The sequence below is a fragment of the Rhododendron vialii genome, chromosome 6a (assembly GCF_030253575.1).
Source record: "Rhododendron vialii isolate Sample 1 chromosome 6a, ASM3025357v1".
NCBI lineage: Eukaryota > Viridiplantae > Streptophyta > Magnoliopsida > Ericales > Ericaceae > Rhododendron > Rhododendron vialii.
The window spans coordinates 31,067,380-31,089,867 of record NC_080562.1 but is presented as its reverse complement, the minus strand read 5'-3'; the positions used below and the strand labels follow the sequence as shown (position 1 = coordinate 31,089,867).

The window sequence follows — 22,488 nt, the reverse complement described above, 5'->3', positions numbered from 1 at the left end:
GATTTTAGAGAGAGGGGGATTGGGATGAGAGGGTTTTTCCGGCGAGATTTATGGGATTTCGAAAATTAATACGAATTTTTTTTGAATATGGGTCAAATGGTGACCACCCATTTTTTCGGGGACTTTCAGTCCCAAATTCCGATGCTATATATATATATATATATATATATATATATACACAGTATATATTATATACAGTATATAATAATAATAAATAAGGGCACTATCGGAATTACAAAAGATTTAGGATGAAAATATAAATGTTAAAAAGGTCCTGAAGGATAAATCTTGGGTCTGAGGTTTAAATCGTCCTTTGGAACCTTCACATATTAGAGCATCTCCAATCCATCCAAAATAGAGGATGAATGTAACACATTGAGGAAAGATTTTGTAATTTATTCTATTTTTTCTTCACTTTTTGTACTTTTTGGGAGAATCTTTGAGGGACCCATCGTCCTTTTTAGAGTTTTGGAGGAATTTTGTACTCCAAATTTACTTTTGATCCTCCATTTTTAGAGGACCAAATTTACTTTTAGAGGACCAAACTCTAAAAAGGACGGTGGGTCCCTCAAAAATTCTTTCAAAAATTACAAAAAGTGAAGAAAAAAAGAATAAATTATAAAATCTTCCCTCAATGTGTCACATCCATCCTCTATTTTGGAGAAATAGAGGTGGATTGGAGATGCTCTTGGAGATGCTTTTAGATAGATACCTCTTCTTAAAAACAAGTAGCTTATTTTATATATTTAAATTCAAAAATAATATAAATAAAAAATAATTTTTTAATTTTTTTGGCATCATATACAAAATCTCGATAAAATCTTTCAAACAAGATTTATATTACATATTTTTAAATTTTAATAAATTCATAATTTTTAAATTTAAAATTACCTTTTTAAAAAATAAAAAAATAAAAAATAAAAAAATAAGGATTTTTTTCTAATTCCGGAAAGGTTTCTAATTTCGGAAGGGGGCCTTAGACTTGGGTTTGGAGCGACAGTTTATTTGGGTACTTCTATTGAAATATACTGTATAAGCTAGTTGTTTCACTGTCAACGCAAACTATTTTTTCAATATAACATCCGGCTGTTCAGGGGGGGAAAAAAAATTAAAAGCAACATCCTGGCACAAATTCTATGGTAGAAGGCGCGAGTGTTTCTCGAATTCAACCCACATTCTGAGCTGAACTTCGCTTGTGAACACAGGTTTTTGTCGGGCAACGAACCACACACGCAAGAACACAAAGAAGGATCAATCAAACACGAAAGGAAAGCTCGACACGAATATTTAGGTTGTTTGGCGAAAATGCCCAAGGCCACGGCTCATACCAGATTTCAATACTTTCCCAAAATAGGAAGTAGTTACAGACTTACAGTGCTAGCAACTAGCTAGGATTAGCGAAAATAGATAATCTTGGGAGCTTACATATATACTATGTACTATTAAATTTCCGTATATTACTATTACTCCTACAAAGTTTCTGATTTTGAGTCCATTCTTGCTTACTTTTCACACACCCAAATGGCTTTAATAAAAACATGTGAATTCTTTCTACTGTTATTGCTCTGTCTTTTGTTTCTCACTTTTCTATTCCGCCTTAACACGAGAAAATTACAAATCCAGAAAATTATGCAGTAACATGATGAGTTAGCAACGATCATGGTTCTGAAGAGAGCAAATATGTTACGTACGAAAAACCAGATACTCACCCTGAAGCTGTCTGTGCCGGAGTAGATTCTTATTCTTGCTGTGTTTTTATCAATGCCTTTTTTTTTTTTTGTAGAGCTGTCCATCGAATTCTCCTTCACCTGTTTTGTAAATACTACTGTAGTGATTAACTAGGTTTATATACTTGTTTGAATGGCATGATCTTCTGTGACTGTGATGAAGTTAATTTGTTTTCTCATAGGTTGTAGTGTGAAAGTCAGATTTTACATTCAGACAGTGTAATCCAAAGCCCTCCCTCCCAAACATGTTTCGAGTTTGTTTGACTAACTAGTGTTTACTTGTTCCACCTGCTATGTCCTCGTATTTTCCTTTTCTTACTGTCATTTAAAGTTTTAGGAATGGCATTCACTTTTTGCTTTGAATCACATGAACTTTTTGGGATGCCAATCATATGAGTTAAGATCGTAATTGCAACGCAAAGCATGAAATTCTCACAATTGTGTAAAGATAGCAGTTGCTTATGCTGGAAGAATGGTACTTAATTCTTATTGTAGTTCCCACCAAAGACATGTTTTGAGAAGTTAGAAAGTAACAGGACAACATTGAACTGAGATGTGTAATAACCTAAGTTAACATGGTAGAATGCTAATCTTTCTGGTTTAGAGATTATATTTCATCTCAAAGCTGATAACGAAAGCAACACCAGGTCTAAAGCTCTACAAATAAATTAAAAAAAACAAACAAAAACGGTGCATGTTTCATGTAATTTTGTATCCTATGTTTGGCAACTAGTGGTGTTATATATTTCGTATTAACTGGCAACTAGTAATTGTTAACTTAATATCAAAGCTATGCTGTACTAAGCATTTTTGTACTGTACTTGGTTCCTTATTCTTGACTTACTACCAAAGTTAGGAACTTGACCACACCATGGTTTGTAAGAGAGATCAGATAATTGCTAGGCCAAATCCACGATGAAACTGTAAATTGCAGAAAAACTATATAAATCCCTAAGCTGCTATGCACACACACGCACCCCCAAAGGGAAGAGAGAGAGGGAGAGAGATACTTGCATTGATCTAATTAAAACCGCTGCGACACCAAACCCCCCTTTTCTCCCATGGCTGAAATTGCTGTAGATGAGGACAGCAGGGAACTATACATAGCACTAGTGCAGGGGAAGAGCGAGAGGGTGCTTGAACTATGCCAGAATTTTCCAGATGGTCCATTTCAGGTGGTAACCATACACAATGACACAGTCCTCCACGTGGCCACATCATGTAAACAAGTTGACTTGGTTCATGAATTGCTCAAAAGGGTCTCCGATGATCAACTTGACAAACTGACGCATCAAAACAAAGCTGGAAACACCATCCTCCATGAGGCTTCCACTTCAGACAAGTTAGTCCAAGCTGCCAAGGAAATGCTTATCAAGGCACCCGAGTTGTTGAATGTCCGCAACAACTTTGACGTAACACCTCTTTACCGGTCAGTAGAATTTGGCAGGATGGACATGTTCAAGTTTCTTGATGATTTAATCAGAAGACAAAAGCAGACAACTGATCAGGAGGGAGACTTGGAAGCAGATCCTGAGATATATTATCACAGGAAGAACAAGACCACTGTGCTTCACACGGCTGTTGTCATCGGAAGTTTTGGTACGTATATAGTAATGTTCTCATCTGTTGTGATGAAATTTAAAATCAGTTAGATTAGCTTTAAAATTTGTTTTCTTGCATGAGATTTGAACAGATCTAGCTCTTTTTATTGCGAGAAGGTATAAGCATTTAGTCGATGAACAAGACAATGATGGGATGACTGCTCTCCAGCTTCTCGCGTGCAACTCATTGGCTTTTGAAAGTAGACGTGGTGGGGGATGCCTTAAACGTCTCCTGTGCTCTCGTATGATACTTCTCTTTGATTTTATATTTAACAGAAGTCCTTTTTGTTTTGTAATTTGGATAACTTATAGTATATAAATTCATCTTTTCTAACATGTATCAGAAAGTAAAAACATACTGGTTGCTTTTCAGGTGTCTTAACTGAAGAAATGTCTACTGCTGCCAGTGAAGGTATAACGGGACATTTTAGTACGGAAATTCTAATCTCAAGGAAGATTTACAGGGAACCACGCAAGGAAAAATGCGTTTGGGCCCATTCCGGATCCCATAAAAATCTAGAAAAATATTCATAATTTTTTTAATATTATTTTATGAGGCCCTAAAATTAGCTCCAATGGACATCGGTAAGTATTACTTTTGGATTTACATAGGCAAACTAAGCAGTTTCGCCCTACGAATCCAAAAGTAATACTTACCGATGTCCGTTGGACGTGATTTTTTACAGAGCCCCATAAAATCATATTCAAAAATTTATGGATATTTTTCTAGATTTTTGTGGAATCCGGAATGGGCTCAAACACGTTTTTCCTTTCATGATTCCCTGTAAATCTTCCTTGCGATTAGAATTTCCGTTTTAGCATGCATGCATTTGCAACCTTGCTTGTTCAACTATTTTTGTCAACACATTGCGTTTCTACCTGTTTTCTGACAGAAGAATTGGTTGCTTTTCAGCTGAGTCAACTGAAGATATAACTCAGACAAAAGGTAATGGGACACAGTATGTGTTAAGAGTTTTACGTATAGCGGGCTATCCTCAACCCTACATCAATGGATTTTTCAAGTATTTATACATACATACATACTGTTTGGTTGTATATTGTCTACACTCTTATTCAAAGCTCTCTAGGCCGAAATAGCACACATTTGGGAACATTCTTACATTTTATATACGTATAGTTACATACATGTATATATAATATGGAGTAGCGGTTTTTTAATTCTCTATATTTTGGACCCTCCGATTTGTACGTATTTTTTCTATACCTAAGATTTACGGACAGTAAGACTAGAAATATACTTGGAAAGAATGAATATTTGGAAGAAGGATATATGAAGAAAAACTAATTAAAAATAATGTTTCCTAATCTTATTCTGAATCATTGTTATTGAATTTTCTTTACTTTCCTAACAGTTGTCTCTCTCTCTCTCTCTCTCTCTCTCTCTCTCTCGTTAATTCCAAAATGGATTCCAATTTTGAATCCAAAACTGCTTTCTCTCTCACACACGTCCCCCCCACGGCTCTCTCTCTCTCTCTCTCTCTCTCTCTCTCTCTCTCTCTCTCTATATATATATATATATATATATATATATATATATATATATATACACACACACACACACATACACAGTCCATTTCCCGTGAAGGGGTCCGCATTTTGACTAAAATGTGGGCCTCTCAATTTCTCCCATTTGCTAATCGAATTTTGATGATCCGAGTCGCTCAATGTGATCAGAACGTGATTTTAAGGGTAACTGCGAGAAATTAGCAAAAAAAATGATTGGGAAGGGCTTCATCCGAATAGTTTTTTATTGAACGGTTAACAAAAAAACTGCTCAAATCAAGCCCTTCCCAGTGGTCTGTCGTTTTCGTACCAAAAATATAATTTATAAAACAGGGAATTAACAATTATCCCGAAGAATAGCAGTTAAGTCCGAGATCGTCCACGGAGAGTAAAAAGCTAAGTTGCAATACGTTCCATTGATTTCTAATTTAATTCTGAAAGGAAAAAGGTTTGGATTTGAGCTGATTAAACTAAAATTAAACTAGAAAGCAATTAAAGGATTTTGAAACAAACGAGAGAAAGGACTAGGGTTTCCGATTCAGTCTCCCCTTGTAACACAATTATTTCGAAACCTAGGGTTCACATTCAACATTCAACCAGATCACCGTAGGGTAGCAATTCCTATCAATAATCCCCAAAAATATAATCAAGATTCGTACTCCGTATAGGTTATCTCAACACGGCACGGATCGTCTCATTGGATTTAACCACGACACGATCCGTCTCACGTCGTATAATCTATCTCAAAGCCTATCTCGAAACATTCAAAATCATTGCGCATGACTGTGCTTGAAACCATGGATTCAAACACATTCGAATATTGAAAAAATATAAAACTTCATGAAAATTACAAATCGATCAAGTCATACAATCAAGTTGAATATAGAACCCTAGAAAACTAACAACTACACTATTTGGAGAGACCTCCTCATTACCCTAGTCAAGAAGTTTAGCCACTCATGGAGTTGGAACAAATAACCAGACAAGAATAAAGCTCCATTGAACAACAAACTAAAATCTTTCGAATGAATAACATATGAATAAAACCCAAAACTCCTGCTGCTGGTTTGGCCGTGATCCGGGAGGCGTGGTGATGGCTGCCCCGTTCTCTGTTTCTGCGTGGGATCAGATATCCCTAAACAAAACCCTTGCTTTCTTTTTTATATTAGCCAGGAGTTCTCCACCGTAGGTAATTAAGTGGGTCCAATTCCAGTCGCTTAGGAATTTTATACAGTGCTTCTCTTCTTCAAATATCCAATATAAACTTGATCTCTTTTCTTAATTAATTCGATTGGCGCCGGTAAAATTCTCAATTTAGCTCTGATTGTTATCCAACGGTTCCGTGGAAACTGAAACAAGGAAAACGAATATCAAACTCTAAATAATATAATAAACGGACATAACAAGAGTAAATTAAGGGGCGTAAATAGGCACATTTACGCACCTATCACCTAGTCATTTTTTTTCTCTATTTCTCACGGGTACCTTTAAAATCACGTTTTGAACACATTGAGCAGCCCGGGTCATTGAAATTCGATAAGGAGATGGGGGATCCGCATTTTAAGAGGTCTGCATGTGAAAATTTCGTATATATCTCATTTTTTTGAAATATGTTCAAATTGCTAAATGTTTAGTTGATTGAGGGAAAAAACCCGATTAATTATATATTTGGTTATTTTTCATCCTCTCCTTCATCGGGTTGAAAGCCAACGAAAATATACGTGTGCCTGTGTTTCCGCATTGGAGTTAATTTTCTTATTTAACTTAATTTTCTATGGTACAAAACACAAGGGTGTAGGGCACATCGATACTTAACAAAAAATAAGTTGTTACAATGGATGATTACTTTGATCCAATAGTTTAGGCTCATTCTCCTCTTTTCAGTAAAGAAGAAATTAAATAGGCATCCTAATTGGAAGACTTATTTAGGTGTTCATTCTAGTGTGTTTGAATACTTATGTGCTCATCCTCAAATTGTTATGTTTCCCCATTATACCCTTGGTAATTAATTAATATCGATATTGTGTTTTACATATCTTTAACTATAAGATTAGGATGTTTCTAAATTTGTGGGATTTAGTTGAATTTGACGTAAGTGGTTGACGGGAAACAATACACCCAATTACCCACTTTGAATCACAATCAACCTCTTTCTCTCTCTCTCTCTCTCTCTCTCTCTCTCTCTCTCCAATGGTAAACAACCACGTGAGAATGGATGCAGAAAAGGAATCACTCTTTTGGTCTTACCCATACGCGCTCTACTTCGTCCAAAGCCTATCAATTGTACTCTCCCACTCCAACATCGATCTCCGACTCACCGCCGAACTATCACCACCCAACTCCCCTTCTTGACCAGAAAATCGCTCCATGGATTTGTATCGATTTCGGTATTTTTGTGTGGAACAAATGGTGTCGGACGCGAGCAAAAAGAAGGCGGCGAGGGCCGCCAACAGAGGAGGAAAGGTCGTGGCGGCTGTGTCTTTGTCTAAGGATGCCGCAACTGTTGATGAAGTGGCCAACAGACTCGACACACTTTAGATTTCAGATTGGACTTGTACCGGTGTCCTCTGGCTTTTTAATGGTAAGCACCGTTGTCCTCTGTTTGCGCGCATCTTATGCCCAGGGATATTCGAGTAATTTCATCTGAAAAGGGCCTATCTTTTTTTTCTTTGGATTGTTTTAGTTGGTTTCATTGTGTAGGGTAATGAAATCATGCGTAACAGCACAATATTAATTCTAAAAAGTACACTTGTAGTTATCATTTCGATTGTTCGATTTGGAGTGTAAATTAATCATATTTGTTATGAATTCATCATATTGAAAATGAATACTTATCCCGATGGATAAACCACTACTTCTTGTCACAATTTCGGCATATGTGTTTCGATTTTTTTCAAATTTTGTCATGATTTTTGTTTATTGTAGTATTGTCAGGCATATGTGTAATGTGTTTCGATTTTTTCAAATTCTGTCATGATTTTCTTAATCGCCGCTGTTACCCGATTCCGTTGCCGAAATATCAATTTTAGGTATTATGTTTTTCAATTTTTGTCATGTTTGTGAATTGATTATGTTTTGTTCATCTAACTCGATTGAAACCTACACTTCTTAAAACTTGTCATGTTTTTTATTTGATCATATTTTATTCATCTATCTCGATCGAAACCTACGCTTATCGAAACTTGCCATGTTTTCCGATTTTGTCATGTTTTTTAATTGATCTTGTTTTGTTCATCTATCTCGATCAGGTTTTGTCATGTTTTCCGGCTTACACATTCGTTTTTGTAAGAGTCGTGTTTTCTTTTTAGATTTTAGGGGAATGAAAATATGAGAGAGAAGATTAGGAGAGAAAAAATTCAAAAGATTAGGTGAGAAATGTTTGAAAGAGGAGAGAGAATTGGGATAATTAGAAAAGATAAGATTTGAAAAATTAGGAGAAAGAAAGGGTAGTTTAGGATTTAATTGAATTTGAGGATGAAAACATAAGTATTTAAACACATTAGGATGAGCACCTAAATAAGTAGGGTAAAAAGGATGGCTAATTAAGTTCCCCTTAGGTAAAGTGCTCACACTTTTTTGCACATATTACACAATTGCCGTGTGAATTTATTTACTCCTATAACAACTGTACATTAATGTCTTTGTGAATTTTTTTAAAAAAAAGGGGGAGAAGAATACCAAAACTTTCAAGATTTTGTGCTAATTTGAAGAATATATATATAGGGAAGCGTTAAGGAGACACAAAAAACACTCCATCTCAACCATTGAACAACCCAATAGCTGAGATTAGAAGTTCACAAAAAATTACTCTTGGCCGCAAAGAATTACTCATAACCAAGAATTACTTTTGGCTGCATCGAAATGCACTTGGCTACATCGAATTGTACTTGACCGCATCAAATTGCACTTGACCGCATCGAATTGCACTTGGCCGCTTGCTCTTGGCTGCAAAGAATTGCGAGACCATAAAGCAATTCGATGCGGCCAAGTGCAATTTAATGCAGCCAGTAGCAATTTGATGCGGCCAAGAGTAATTCTTTGCGGTTAGGAGTAATTCTTCACAGCCAGAAGTAATTTTTTGCGGCCCTGTTGGCCGCTTGCTCTTGGCTGCAAAGAATTGCGAGACCATAAAGCAATTCGATGCGGCCAAGCGCAATTCAATACGGCCAGTAGCAATTTGATGCGACCAAGAGTAATTCTTTGCGGTTAGGAGTAATTCTTCACGGCCAGGAGTAATTTTTCACGGCCATGAGTAGTTCTTCGCTGCCAGAAGTAATTCTTTGCGACCAATAGTAATTCTTCGCGTCAAATTCTTTTTCTTTTTAACTAATAGGTAAGATAACAAAATTGTTGTTCAATACAACTTGAGCTGTTGGTTTAGATGATTTGGAGTTTCATGATCATCTGGGATTTGAAAATTGTAGGTTTTTTGTTGGAGCCTTTTGAGTAGACAGAGTTTCAAACTCTACTCCTTACCTAGTTATATGTAATCTTGGAACTATTTTGCTTTTCTATTTTTCTAGGTCAGTTAAAGAAACAAGTGCGATAGAAATGTCACTTTTGAGTTAGTGGACATTCAAAAAATTGAATTCGAGTTGGAATCCGTATGATTATACATTCTTAATATATTTCTAATGCTATCCATGAATGCAACTAAAAGAATTAAACAGATTTGGTAACATTTGTTGTGTTAGACTATTTTATGAATTTGGTTAGATGTACCATGTTTGAAGCTTATTCTTAAAATGAAAATTTCCGAGAAGTAGATTTTGTTGGGAGAAAGAAATTTTTTCTAATTCACGGTTATTTGTAATGCTTCTCTCGCATGAGGTGGAACCTTACGCATATCCGGAACTCACCTCATGTAAGATGGCATTAAAAAGAATCGTTGTATCCACACAAAAAAACTTCAGAAAAGTGGGATTTGATATTTCATTTAGACTATGTTTAGAAAGTATTGCACTGTACCTGACAATTACTAGTATCCATATATACCAATATTTTTCTGTTTTGTTTATGTATAGGCCAGTGCTTGATCAAATACAAGTCATGGCCAGTAACATGCATGCTAGAATTGTCTTTGTGAGGATACATTTGTCCTTAACTAAGAAGCACGGACACTTACAAGAAGGTTGTGTGTCTGCGTCTGACACGTGCCAGACACAGACACTCCTCGGACACGTATCCCTTACTCTCTCTTTTTGTGTCCATAACTAAAAATCAAAATCTTAATTCGGACACATATCCAACACTCTTTGTGCATTATGTCCTACTCTTCTTTCGTGTCTATGAGTCGGAAATAAACATGTGATAGGATGATCCTTGGACACTTGCTAAGTTGTGCCTACCAAAGATATCGAAATTTGACATATCACTACGATATACAAAGTTGGAAAAAGTAGTAATTGTTCCAAGTTATACCATCTTAAAGTCAATTGGAATTTGTTAAGGATTTCTATATTTCGAGTCCCATGTCAACTAGATTCTTCATTACTTATTGTAACTTTATATGCTTTTGAACATGTACTTACGGTGATATATTCATATAACAATGTGTTTAGGTACATATAATTGGACATATCCTCAACGTGCCCGTGGCCTATATTTAGAGAATAATGTATTCGCGTGTCCTTGTCATGTCGTATCTATGTCTCGTGTCCGTATCGGTGCTACTGGGTCCTTAGGTATGTTCAAACAAAAGCAATTAAAGAACACAACCAGTACATAGGGGATCCAATCCATACCTAACATGCTGAAACTCCAAACATTTTTATCATGTTATGGGTTTACATCACAGACCCATCTCAAATCCATTCCATTGAGATGCCTAATTAGATCGTGTATTAATAATCATTTAGAGTTGTGGTAAGTTGCAGCTGGGTGTTGGAGAGTGCCTTATTGAGAAACAATCCAGGAGGAGAGGGAAACATATGAATGGGCTGTGAAGCTTGCCAAGTTCTTAATAAAAGAAGATAGATCATGGATAAAAACTAAAGCCGTGGAAACCCGGAAGCGCCCGAAGCACCACCACTATGAGATTAAAGATTCCTCCTCAGATCCCTCTGAGAAGAAAGAGAACGAGCAGAAACCGGTACCAAGTGCTGTAATTGCCGAAACGCCATTGTTTTTGGCGACCAAGAATGGCTGTTTGGAGATAGTTAAGGAAATACTCAGAGTGTACCCCTGGGCAGTTGAACACATTGATCATCAGGGCAGAACTATTCTGCACGTAGCAATAAAGTACCGCCAAATGGAGGTTCTTGATCTTGTGGAGCAAATGGGGCTGTTGGTGAAGCGGCTGGAGCGAAAGGTTGACAAGAAGTCCAACACCATACTACATATGGTTGGAGAGAAGACAGAAGATCGTATTGCTCCCGAGGTGCGAAGCCCTGCTTTCGAATTGCAAGAGAACTTGCTCTTGTATGAGGTAAGTGCTAGCCCTTTAAAATTCATGCTCAATTCAAACCGGTTCTTGATTGCTTCAATCTATCTGAAAACAGTTTTTCTTAAGGTGGGAGCTTTATGTTTGCTTAATTTGCAGCGCGTGTGGGACATATGCCCTGGCAGTTTACTAAATACACTCAACAAAGACAAGAAGACTGCTCAAAAGCTGTTTGAGGAGGAGAATGAACCTCTTCGAAAAAAGGCCAAAGAATGGCTCCAACGTACAGCAGAACACTGCTCCCTTGTGGCGGTGCTCATTGCCACAGTGGCCTTTGCTGCAGCCTACACAATACCGGGAGGTCCCAACCAGAGTACCGGTTTCCCAATCCTCCTCAACCGGCCTTTCTTTGTTGTTTTCACCTTGACTGATGTCCTTTCCCTTACATTTGCTTTGACATCAGTGATTTTTTTCCTTCGAATCCTCACATCCCCATTTCGCTTAAAAGACTTCAAGCAGTCTCTTCCGCAAATCCTAATGCTAGGTGTTACGCTTCTGATTTTATCTGTGTCGATGATGATGTTTGCATTTGCCGCGACTGTGATCCTTATGATAAACAAGAGGGAGGAGTGGACGAAAGTTGCCCTCTACACTGCTTCATTCCTCCCGGTCACCATCTTCGCACTCTCCTACATGCCTCTTTATTTATCCCTCATGAAAACTTTCATCTACTCACTCAAGAAAGTGGCGATGATCTTTCCCAGATTCACTGGTTACCCCCATAAATCTGAGCCCAAAAAACTTGAAACCTCAAATTCTACACACCCACCAAAACCTCAAGCCGCCCCCAACATAGTTTAAATGGCTGGATCATGAGAGTGTTAAGAGTTTGTTTTCCCCCTGAACTACCTCGTGAAAATATGTTATAAGTAAATATTGTTACTAAGAATAGCAGTAATGGTGTCGTGGTTCATGATAAAAAGAATGATGGTTAAGGTGTCATGGTTCATGTAACAGGAGCCAGATTATTGGCTATTCAAATTGGAAGCTAAACTATTTGTTTCATTGCCAGCAAATGCTAATGTTGCATCGTGATATCATTGCACAGAGCTTATGGCAGATGCCGGCGTTAGTGTTTCTCGGATGAAACCCAGATTATGATTATAATTGGCTTGCTACCGGCATGACCCAATTAATAGGCTTTACCTGTTAGTTATTTTTCGTCATTTTCGACCAGATTCATACTATAGAGTTTCCCATGTAAAGGGATATTTGCCGGTTCTAGGGTTACGACAAGAGAGATACGGGATACAACTGACTCATTATATTCTCCTCTTGCATAATTAGATCGATTAGCATGAAAATTTATGGTCTAATTTGTGATGTGTTATCTCATTGTCTAGTTGGTAGAGCTGTACATTGAACTTGTTTTCAACGTGTTCTGTAGTGGATGGTACTGGTTATCTTTATCTTAGGAATGGGGGCTAGACATCCTGGCTCAAAAAAGGGATCCGAACTGGTCTTTTTATTTTCAGCTCGTCAAGTACATTCCTTATGCAAAAAAAAAAATTTCACTTTAATCGCACGTTGGTATCAACTTAAACGAAACATATTTGTCTCGAAAAAAATCTCCTACTTTTGTTCATTCCCTAACCATATCTACTTTTGGAATTTATTCGGTTTTGCGCTATCAATCGCTTATTCAATTCATTGTTTCCTGCTCTTCCAAACTCTTGGAGACGGAGTACAATTTGGATTCCTTGTTTGACTAATATATCCATCTACATGGAGAAGGCTGCAATTTGTCATGTATCTTTCTGTAGTGGGCCGGAATATCAATCATAGCCCAATGGGCTCGTTAGGCCCATGATCCCTTGAGCCTACATGTATCGGATAAGAATAAAGAGCACAGGGATTCCCTATCGGATTAGGGGACATCCGGGTCAAAACCATGGCCCAGGTCATGTCCAGAGACAACAGTCAACCTCAGTTGCTCCAGTACAAAACAGATCGGCTCGGCCATGTGGTACCAATCTGGTTCAGTCGCGTGGCATGGACAAATAGTAAACAACGAGCTCGCCGCACAGTACATGTTCGGTCCGGCCACGCGTCATCACCCAACACCAACATGTGGCGCGGTCCCCAATTGGGGCGAGGGTACGACTTTCAGCGGTTGTCGGTAGAAGCGTACGGGTCCAACCTGATGTGACCACGTACGTAGCTCAACAATGCGCTGGCCAACAAGCTCAAGGGTGGACTACAACCTGGCTTTGCGTCGAGGCAGGGTAATGGTGGTCGGTGACGTCACCTCAGCACGTGTGGAGCATGCTCCCCCTGTAACTTGGCCCCCAAAGCAGGTACTTCTCTATACACTACAGTGATAAACCCTACCAGGTATGCTCTCTTCTCTCCTACTAAGGTTGATTCTTCTCTTCTGGAGTTGGAACTTAGTCATCGGAGTGCCCATCGCCCACTAACCGTTTGCTACTTGTGTAGTGACCAATAGAGAGAGAAGTGGGCTAGTAGATCAAACCACGAGACAAGTAACCCAGATCTGAGAGTGTAAGGCCTAGTATAGGAGAGTGATCAACCCACACTTTCTTATCTTTTTTCCCCCCTCAGTAAGAGGGTAGAGGAGAAGCAAGGCCCTGTAGATGTGCACCGCCCCACCGAGGCTGAAGAAGGTAATAGGCGGATCATGAGAGTCAAACAGTTGCGAGGGGACATCGGCACACCTCAAACCCATGACCACACGAGAGCCATACCCAATGGAAGTAACACATTTGCCATCTTGGCCACCACCTCGGGTGGTCAATTTGTGATGCATCCACTACAAAAAAAGAAAAGAAAAGAAAAGAAGGCATAATTAATGAGATGATGATAACGATGATGTTAGTGTGTCATCAAAACAAATCTGAGGTTGACTCTTTATCTGTTCCAACCGGCCATTAAGGTTAAGTTCATGAAGTTTAAATTTAGTTTAGTCATATGATTGGTTTCGACTAGGGGTGACAAATGAGCGGGTTTGGGTTAATATGGGTAAGTTATTAGTAGGTTGGGTCTTTAATGGGTCATTGACCTATTTCGACCCATTAATTAAGAGCTCAATTACCCATACCCGACCCGACCCATTTATTTAAAATCAAACCCGACCCGCACATTAACCCAATTACATACATATTAAAATTCTAAAATGACTAAATTACCCATGTACACTGAAATGACAATATTACCTCTATATATCTAAATGACTAAAATACCCATGTACACTAAAATTACCATATTATCCTTTGCTCTTTTTTATTTGACTGTTTGATTTAATTTTTTTTTTTTTTTTGGACGAACAACTCTTCCTTTAATTTGCTCTTTTTTTTCTTGGATTACACGGAAAAAGAAGCAAAAACACGGGAAGACCTTGGCAAGTAAACCAAACAGCAGCAACAACAGCTTGATAGCACCTATAATGTAGAAAATTTCTTTTCCTTAATGGCGAAATTTCCTTTTTTGAGAGATAGAAAGAGAAATGTATGTAATAATTTAATAATTGGACAACAAAATTATTGTGAACCTTGCACAGAGTGAGGTGTTAGTTTTAGGGAAAATGTCCTTGGCGTATTTTGATAATTAATTCCCGTCAAGAACATGCTAAAAACATTTGTTAATGCTGAAAATGTCCTTGGCGAGTATTAATTATCAAAACACGTCATTGGCTATCATTTTCCCTCAGTTTTATAGGTCCAAAGAAAACACAGTCAAAATGTGTGTGCATGCATGAGCGAAAGCTAGAATGTGAGTATGAGTATCAAGCCATCTTTCCAAACAAAATGCTATGGTAACGGAGGAAAGTGCATTGATGAGAATACACACACTCACATATTTTGGTGGGTTCTATACACACTGAAGGTGTAGTGTGTGTGGGCCTCAATGTGATCGAATGTGAGCGAATTTGTGCAAGTGTTTGTAATTCTAAAATTTTTTTTTTTGTTTTTTATGGATATGTTCGAAATTGTCCGATGTAAAACCAGCGTGGCGCAAAAACTATTTTGAAGATTTATGTGGGTGAAGTATCACCCAAGTATGACGATTTGCAATGTGCTGATTACAGTGGATAATCTTTTCTCCCAAACCAGGCCCCGATTTTGCCACGTTGGAGGTACAACATGTGGTTTGTCTTTCAGCGTGGCGGCATGCTTTAACTTTTATGCCGTCGTGTGTGTATATTGTTTGGTGGGTTATATTCATGACTTATTGGGTCATTTAAGTTAATTTAATTGATGTCCAATTAAGGTCCAATTAATAAATTGGTTAGATGGGTTGGATCCATTCTAATCCAACTAATTAATGAGTTGGGTTGGGTCTAATTTTCAGAGAATGGGTTTGGATTTATTAATGGGTTTGAGTCTAATTTGCCACCTCTAGTTTCGACAAATCCTAATCCGTTAATTATCTCTATGTCCAAAGTCAACCTATGCCTGCACGACATCTTCACGATTCTTTCAAAGCATGCTCTTTAAGCTTTAACTAATCAGGCTTATCTAATCATTATCCAGAGTTCTTCCAATGAGTATATTCTTATGTTGGATTCCCTGTTCTTATAACAGAGATTACTAACACACAACACTTCACTTCTCTTCGCCGAACATGCTTCGTGTCTGCAGCAGTGTCTCGAATTTAACCCGCTGGATACTTATTACTTACAATCGGTTATCCAACCCGTATACTAGTTCCACTAGTAGTAGTTTTCGACCCAGTTATTAAATCTAAGGGTTTTTCCTTATGTAGTACTCCCTCCGTCCCCTTATTATAGTCCAGTATTTCATTTTGGGCTGTTCCTTAATAAGTGTCTATTTGGTAAAGTTAGTGGGTAAAAATTGGTACATTGTCTATTTTGTCCCTAAAAGTAAATTCCATTTTGAAAAGTTAGTGTAATCATGATGGGTAAGTAAGGAAAGTGGAGGAAAAAGTTGATGTGAAAGGTATAATGATGATGTTTTTTTAATAAGTTGGAGTTACGAAGTAGGACATTTAAAAAGGGACGGAGGGAGTAGTATTTGGGGACTCTAGAGTTTGATCTTGTGAGAGCTACGTACTGGAAATTTTCATATCTCGTTTAGGTCAGTAGTTGCCTGAAATATGTGGATCCGATGTACTGGGGGATTAGTCGGGGCAGAATATTCTTGTATTCTGCGTGATTACTCTATTCTTCAGTTTTCTCGATTTTGTTTTTCGCTTTAACCCTTTGTTTCTTTACATTCTTTTTTTTTTCTGTTATTTGTCTGATGATGATTCCCGGGACTAGATGGGTTGTGTTGTTTTGTGTAGTTTGATGATGATGCTCTAGGTGTCATCAACACAACTGAAGATGACTTTTGACTTTGTTTAAATGGGATGAACATTAAATAATCAGATTACTTTAATTCGATGGAGTTTGGTAATGGATTGCAAATAGATCAATGCATGTGAAGTAAACCAATAACAGCACGACAGCTCAAGCTTCTTAATTATAATCACTGAATAAATAAATAAATAAATAAAGCAATCTCTTTTTAAGTTTTAACCTTATTAGAGTGGCTTAAGTGCTGGCGTGATTGTCACATACTATGTGCTTGGAATCATTGCTTTTGCTATAATAGAAACCTTATCTTGATAGAGAATGTTGTTAACTACACAATTGATGGTACAATTAAAAAGCAATTCAACCTCTAATTTACTTTTTAGACATGCACGATCAAGGGAAAAAATTTCAGTGCCGGGTGGGTACTACGTGGTGTCCGCTCAGCACATCCAAGCCGTCCATTGCATTTTTTGACCGCTCAGATTTGGAGAGAGAAAAAAAGAGAGAAAGTGTTGGGGTGAGAGGAGAGAGAGGGTTTCATTCTAAGCAGTCCAAAAGTGTATTGGATTGCCCAAATGTGCCGAGCAAATACCACGTGAGATGTACCCACCCGGCACCGAAAAATTTCTCACGATTAAGAGATCCAATTCGGATATATTCAGTGGCAGACACAAGGATGCGGGAGGGTGCCTAGACTCCTTCACAACTCCAAATGTCCGTACTAATTGTACCAATTTTTCAAGTTAATTTAGAAAAGTTTTATGAGAATTGGGCCTTGCAAGTTACATGGGTGAAAAATCTTTAAAAAAATTGTATAGATGCTTGGGAAAAAAAAAACTCTAAAGTTTGAAGTTGTTAACTATCCATCCATCCCTTTTTAAGTATTATATTTCGTAAATTCAACTTTTTATGAAGACATTCTTAGGCCATCCACAGTGGTATAATAAAAAATGAATAATCAAAAGTTGACACATCAGCTTTTGATTATTTATTTAAGAGGTTGTTAAGCTTACCAATGTTGAAATTCACAATGGTCATTTCTAGTCCATAACAAAAATAAGGGGTCCATAAAAATAAGGAGTCAACATTTTGTGTACTCTAGAGGTTTGCGTTGTACTTTTCTCGTCTGTTCTGTAATTAGGGATATATTCTTATTTAGCTACTACAATGGAGTGCTGTGACTATGATGACTACACAAAATGTTGAAGGCACTTAATTTCAAAACCAAGGATGGCCATGGAGTTTATGTTGTTTTCTCACAGTTAATAGTGGGAAATAAAGATTTTACTATGAATCAATAATCTAAAGCCGTCTATATAGAGATGAATCTAGAACCCTTTTCCCCTACAGTTGAGAATAGTTTGTCGTAAATTTTAGATAAATATCAGTTTTCATTTGTTAGATTATTATGGGTTTATTTGTAATTAGTTTATTAGTTGTTCTATTGTGTAACTAGTTCATTCTCTAGGAGCATAGTGTAATTAGTCTAGAGCGTCTCTCTCTTCCTTTACATCTTTACATCATTCCTGCGCCAATATCCTCATATTCCCAAATTCTTGCAAGAAAAAAGTTGTAGGAATCACTTTCGATTCTGAGTCATATGTTCTGTTTTAGGATGCTATTCTTTTGAGCTAAGGTTGTAATTTCAAAAGAATGGGTGAAATCGGTTGTAACATTAAAGATAGCAGTTGCTTATGCTGGAAGAATGGTACTTAGTTCTGTCTAGTGCCCACTAACAACTATTCTAAGAAAAGGCTCGAAAATAATGACGATGATATGGAATGGTAAAAGCAGTAAAAGCAAAGGTTTCAGTCTAACAAGATAACGAGAGGGAAGAATGTCTTAAGCTATGCATATTCGAGCTCAGTGGGCATCCTATTGTCCGCCAGACAAACATTTAGAACTATTTAACTGAGTACTTTATAACTGTATCAAAGTTAAGTTCTGACAAACTATTACATTACATTGATCCAAAACCGGTGTGACACCAAACCCCCCCTTTCTCCCATGGCTGAAAATATTGCTGTAGATGAGGACAGCAGGGAACTATACATAGCACTAGTGCAGGGGAAGAGCGAGAGGGTGCTTGAACTATGCCAGAATTTTCCAGATGGTCCATTTCAGGTGGTTACCATACACAATGACACGGTCCTCCACGTGGCCACATCATGTAAACGAGTTGACTTGGTTCATGAATTGCTCAAAAGGGTCTCCGATGATCAACTTGACAAACTGAAGCATCAAAACAAAGTCGGAAACACCATCCTCCATGAGGCTTCCACTTCAGACAAGTTAGTCCAAGCTGCCAAGGAAATGCTTATCAAGGCACCCGAGTTGTTGAATATCCGCAACAACTTTGACGTAACACCTCTTTACCGGTCAGTAGAATTTGGCAGGATGGACATGTTCAAGTTTCTTGATGATTTAATCAGAAAACAAAAGCAGACAACTGATCAGGAGGGAGACTTGGAAGCTGATCCCGAGGTATATTATCACAGGAAGAACAAGACCACTGTGCTTCACACGGCTGTTGTCATCGGAAGTTTTGGTACGTATATAGTAATGTTCTCATCTGTTGTGATGAAATTTAAAATCAGTTAGATTAGCTTTAAAATTTGTTTTCTTGCTTTGAGATGTGAACAGATCTAGCCCTTTTTATTGCGAGAAGGTATAAACATTTAGTCGATGAACAAGACAATGATGGGATGACTGCTCTCCAGCTTCTCGCGTGCAACTCATTGGCTTTCAAAAGTAGAGGTGGTGGGGAATTCCTTAAACGTCTCCTGTGCTCTCGTATGATACTTCTCTTTGATTTCATATTTAACAAAAGTCCTTTTCGTTTTGTAATTCGGATAACTTATCTATAAACCCATCTTTTCTAGCATGTATCAGAAAGTAAAAACATACTGGTTGCTTTTCAGGTGTCTTGACTGAAGAAATGTCTACTGCTGCCGGTGAAGGTATAATGGGACATTTTAGTATGCATGCATTAGCAACCTTGCTTGTTCAACTATTTTTGTCAACACATTGCGTTTCCACCTGTTTTCTGATAGAAGAATTGGTTGCTTTTCAGCTGAGTTAACTGAAGATATAACTGAGACAAAAGGTAATGGGACATATGTGTTTATATATATACATATACATATACTTTTGCTTTTCAAGTATTTATACATATACTGCTGGTTGTATATTGTCTACTCTTATTCAAAGATCTCTAGCCGAAATAGCATACATCTGAGAACATTCTTACATTTTATATACGTATAGTTACATACATGTATACGTATACTACCAATATTTTTCTGTTTTATGTATAGGCCAGTGCTTGAATACAAGTCATGGCCAGTAACATGCGTACTAGAATTGTCTTTGTGAGGATGCATTTGTCCTTAACTAAGAAGCACAGACACTTATAAGAAGCTTGTGTGTCCGTGTCTGACACGTGCCGGACACAGACACTCTTCGGACACGTATCCCTTACTATCTCTTTTTGTGTCCATAACTAAAAATCAAAATCTTAATTCGGACACATATCTGACACTCTTTGTGCATTATGTCCTACTCTTCTTTGGTGTCTATGACTAAGAAATAAACATGTGATAGGATGATTCTGTTGACACTTGCTAAGTTGTGCCTACCAAAGATATCGAAATTTGACATATCACTACGATATACAAAGTTGGAAAAAGTAGTAATTGTTCCAAGTTATACCATCTTAAAGTCAATTGGAATTTGTTAAGGATTTCTATATTTCGAGTCCCATGTCAACTAGATTCTTCATTACTTATTGTAACTTTTTATGCTTTTGATGAACATGTACTTATGGTGATATATTCACATAACAATGTGTTTAGGTACATATAATTGGACATATCGTCAACGTGCCCGTGGCCTATAGTTAGAGAATAATGTATTCGCGTGTCCTTGTCAAGTCGTATCTATGTCTCGTGTCCGTATCGGTGCTACTAGGTCCTTAGGTATGTTCAATACCTTTGACCCTGGAGGTGATATGCAGATGGTAGTTCTACTTATCCGCATTTGACACCAAATCTGATCGGATTGTCCTTTTTTCTTTGCAAACAAAAGCAATTAAAGAACACAGCCTAACATGCTGAAACTCCAAACATTTTTTTCATGTTATGGGTTTACATCACCGACCCATCTCAAATTCATTCCATTGAGATGCCTAATTAGATCGTGTATTAATAATATTTAGAGTTGTGGTAAGTTGCAGCTGGGTGTTGGAGAGTGCCTTATTGGGAAACAATCCAGGAGGAGAGGGAAACATATGAATGGGCTGTGAAGCTTGCCAAGTTCTTAATAAAAGAAGATAGATCATGGATAACAACTAAAGCAGTGGAAACCCGGAAGCGCCCGAAGCACCACCACTATGAGATTAAAGATTCCTCCTCAGTTCCCTCTGAGAAGAAAGAGAACGAGCAGAAACCGGTACCAAGTGCTGTAATTGCCGAAACGCCATTGTTTCTGGCGACCAAAAATGGCTGTTTGGAGATAGTTAAGGAAATACTCAGAGTGTACCCCTGGGCAGTTGAACACATTGATCATCAGGGCAGAACTATTCTGCACGTAGCAATAAAGTACCGCCAAATGAAGGTTCTTGATCTTGTGGAGCAAATGGGGCTGTTGGTGAAGCGGCTGGAGCGAAAGGTCGATGAGAAGTCCAACACCATACTACATATGGTTGGAGAGAAGACAGAAGATTGTATTGCTCCCGAGGTGCGAAGCCCTGCTTTCGAATTGCAAGAGAACTTGCTCTTGTATGAGGTGAGTGCTAGCCCTTTAAAATTCATGCTCAATTCAAACTGGTTCTTGATTGCTTCAATCTATCTGAAAACAGTTTTTCTTAAGGTGGGAGCTTTATGTTTGCTTAATTTGCAGCGCGTGTGGGACATATGCCCTGGCAGTTTACTAAATACACTCAACAAAGACAAGAAGACTGCTCGAAAGCTGTTTGAGGAGGAGAATGAACCTCTTCGAAAAAAGGCCAAAGAATGGCTCCAACGTACAGCAGAACACTGCTCCCTTGTGGCGGTGCTCATTGCCACAGTGGCCTTTGCTGCAGCCTACACAATACCGGGAGGTCCCAACCAGAGTACCGGTTTCCCAATCCTCCTCAACCGGCCTTTCTTTGTTGTTTTCACCTTGACTGATGTCCTTTCCCTTACATTTGCTTTGACATCAGTGATTATTTTCCTTCGAATCCTCACATCCCCATTTCGCTTAAAAGACTTCAAGCAGTCTCTTCCGCAAATCCTAATGCTAGGTGTTACGCTTCTGATTTTATCTGTGTCGATGATGATGTTTGCATTTGCCGCGACTGTGATCCTTATGATAAACAAGAGGGAGGAGTGGACGAAAGTTGCCCTATACACTGCTTCATTCCTCCCGGTCACCATCTTCGCACTCTCCTACATGCCTCTTTATTTATCCCTCATGAAAACTTTCATCTACTCACTCAAGAAAGTGGCAACAATCTTTCCCAGATTCACTGGTTACCCCCATAAATCTGAGCCCAAAAAACTTGAAACCTCAAATTCTACACACCCACCAAAACCTCAAGCCGCCCCCAACGTAGTTTAAATGGCTGGATCATGAGAGTGTTAAGAGTTTGTTTTCCCCCTGAACTACCTCGTGAAAATATGTTATAAGTAAATATTGTTACTAAGAATAGCAGTAATGGTGTCGTGGTTCATGATAAAAAGAATGATGGTTATGGTGTCATGGTTCATGTAACAGGAGCCAGATTTGTTGGCTATTCAAATTGGAAGCTAAACTATTTGTTTCATTGCCAGCACATGCTAATGTTGCATCGTGATATCATTGCACAGAGCTTATGGCAGATGCCGGCGTTAGTGTTTCTCGGATGCAACCCAGATTATGATTATAATTGGCTTGCTA

At 38.0% G+C, this 22,488-nt stretch overlaps 1 protein-coding gene across 4 annotated transcripts; it reads left to right on the top strand.

Moving 5' to 3' along the window:
• Nucleotides 1-1,560: 1,560 nt before the first annotated feature.
• Nucleotides 1,561-22,373, top strand: LOC131328999 (uncharacterized). Of its 4 annotated transcripts, XM_058362007.1 has the most exons (7): nt 18,512-19,117; nt 19,213-19,362; nt 19,491-19,529; nt 19,643-19,675; nt 20,804-20,982; nt 21,013-21,354; nt 21,469-22,373. In XM_058362007.1, exons 1-7 carry the CDS (start codon nt 18,577-18,579, stop codon nt 22,168-22,170), a joined length of 1,986 nt encoding a protein of 661 aa, XP_058217990.1. In that variant the 5' UTR covers nt 18,512-18,576; the 3' UTR covers nt 22,171-22,373. The 4 variants fall into 4 exon arrangements, with proteins under 4 accessions (XP_058217989.1, XP_058217988.1, XP_058217990.1 ...); XM_058362006.1 differs by lacking the exons at nt 18,512-19,117; nt 19,213-19,362; nt 19,491-19,529; nt 19,643-19,675 and adding exons at nt 1,561-3,326; nt 3,421-3,570; nt 3,702-3,740; nt 4,242-4,274 and having other exon boundaries at nt 20,804-21,354; XM_058362005.1 differs by having other exon boundaries at nt 18,444-19,117; nt 20,804-21,354.
• Nucleotides 22,374-22,488: the final 115 nt, after the last annotated feature.

Coding starts and splice junctions, on each gene's coding strand:
- LOC131328999 (XM_058362005.1), top strand. CDS start 18,577: ATGGCTGAAAATATTGCTGTAGATGAGGACAGCAGGGAACTATACATA. Junction 19,530..19,642: donor GTCTACTGCTGCCGGTGAAG/GTATAATGGGAC, acceptor GTTGCTTTTCAG/CTGAGTTAACTGAAGATATA. Junction 19,676..20,803: donor AGATATAACTGAGACAAAAG/GTAATGGGACAT, acceptor GGTAAGTTGCAG/CTGGGTGTTGGAGAGTGCCT.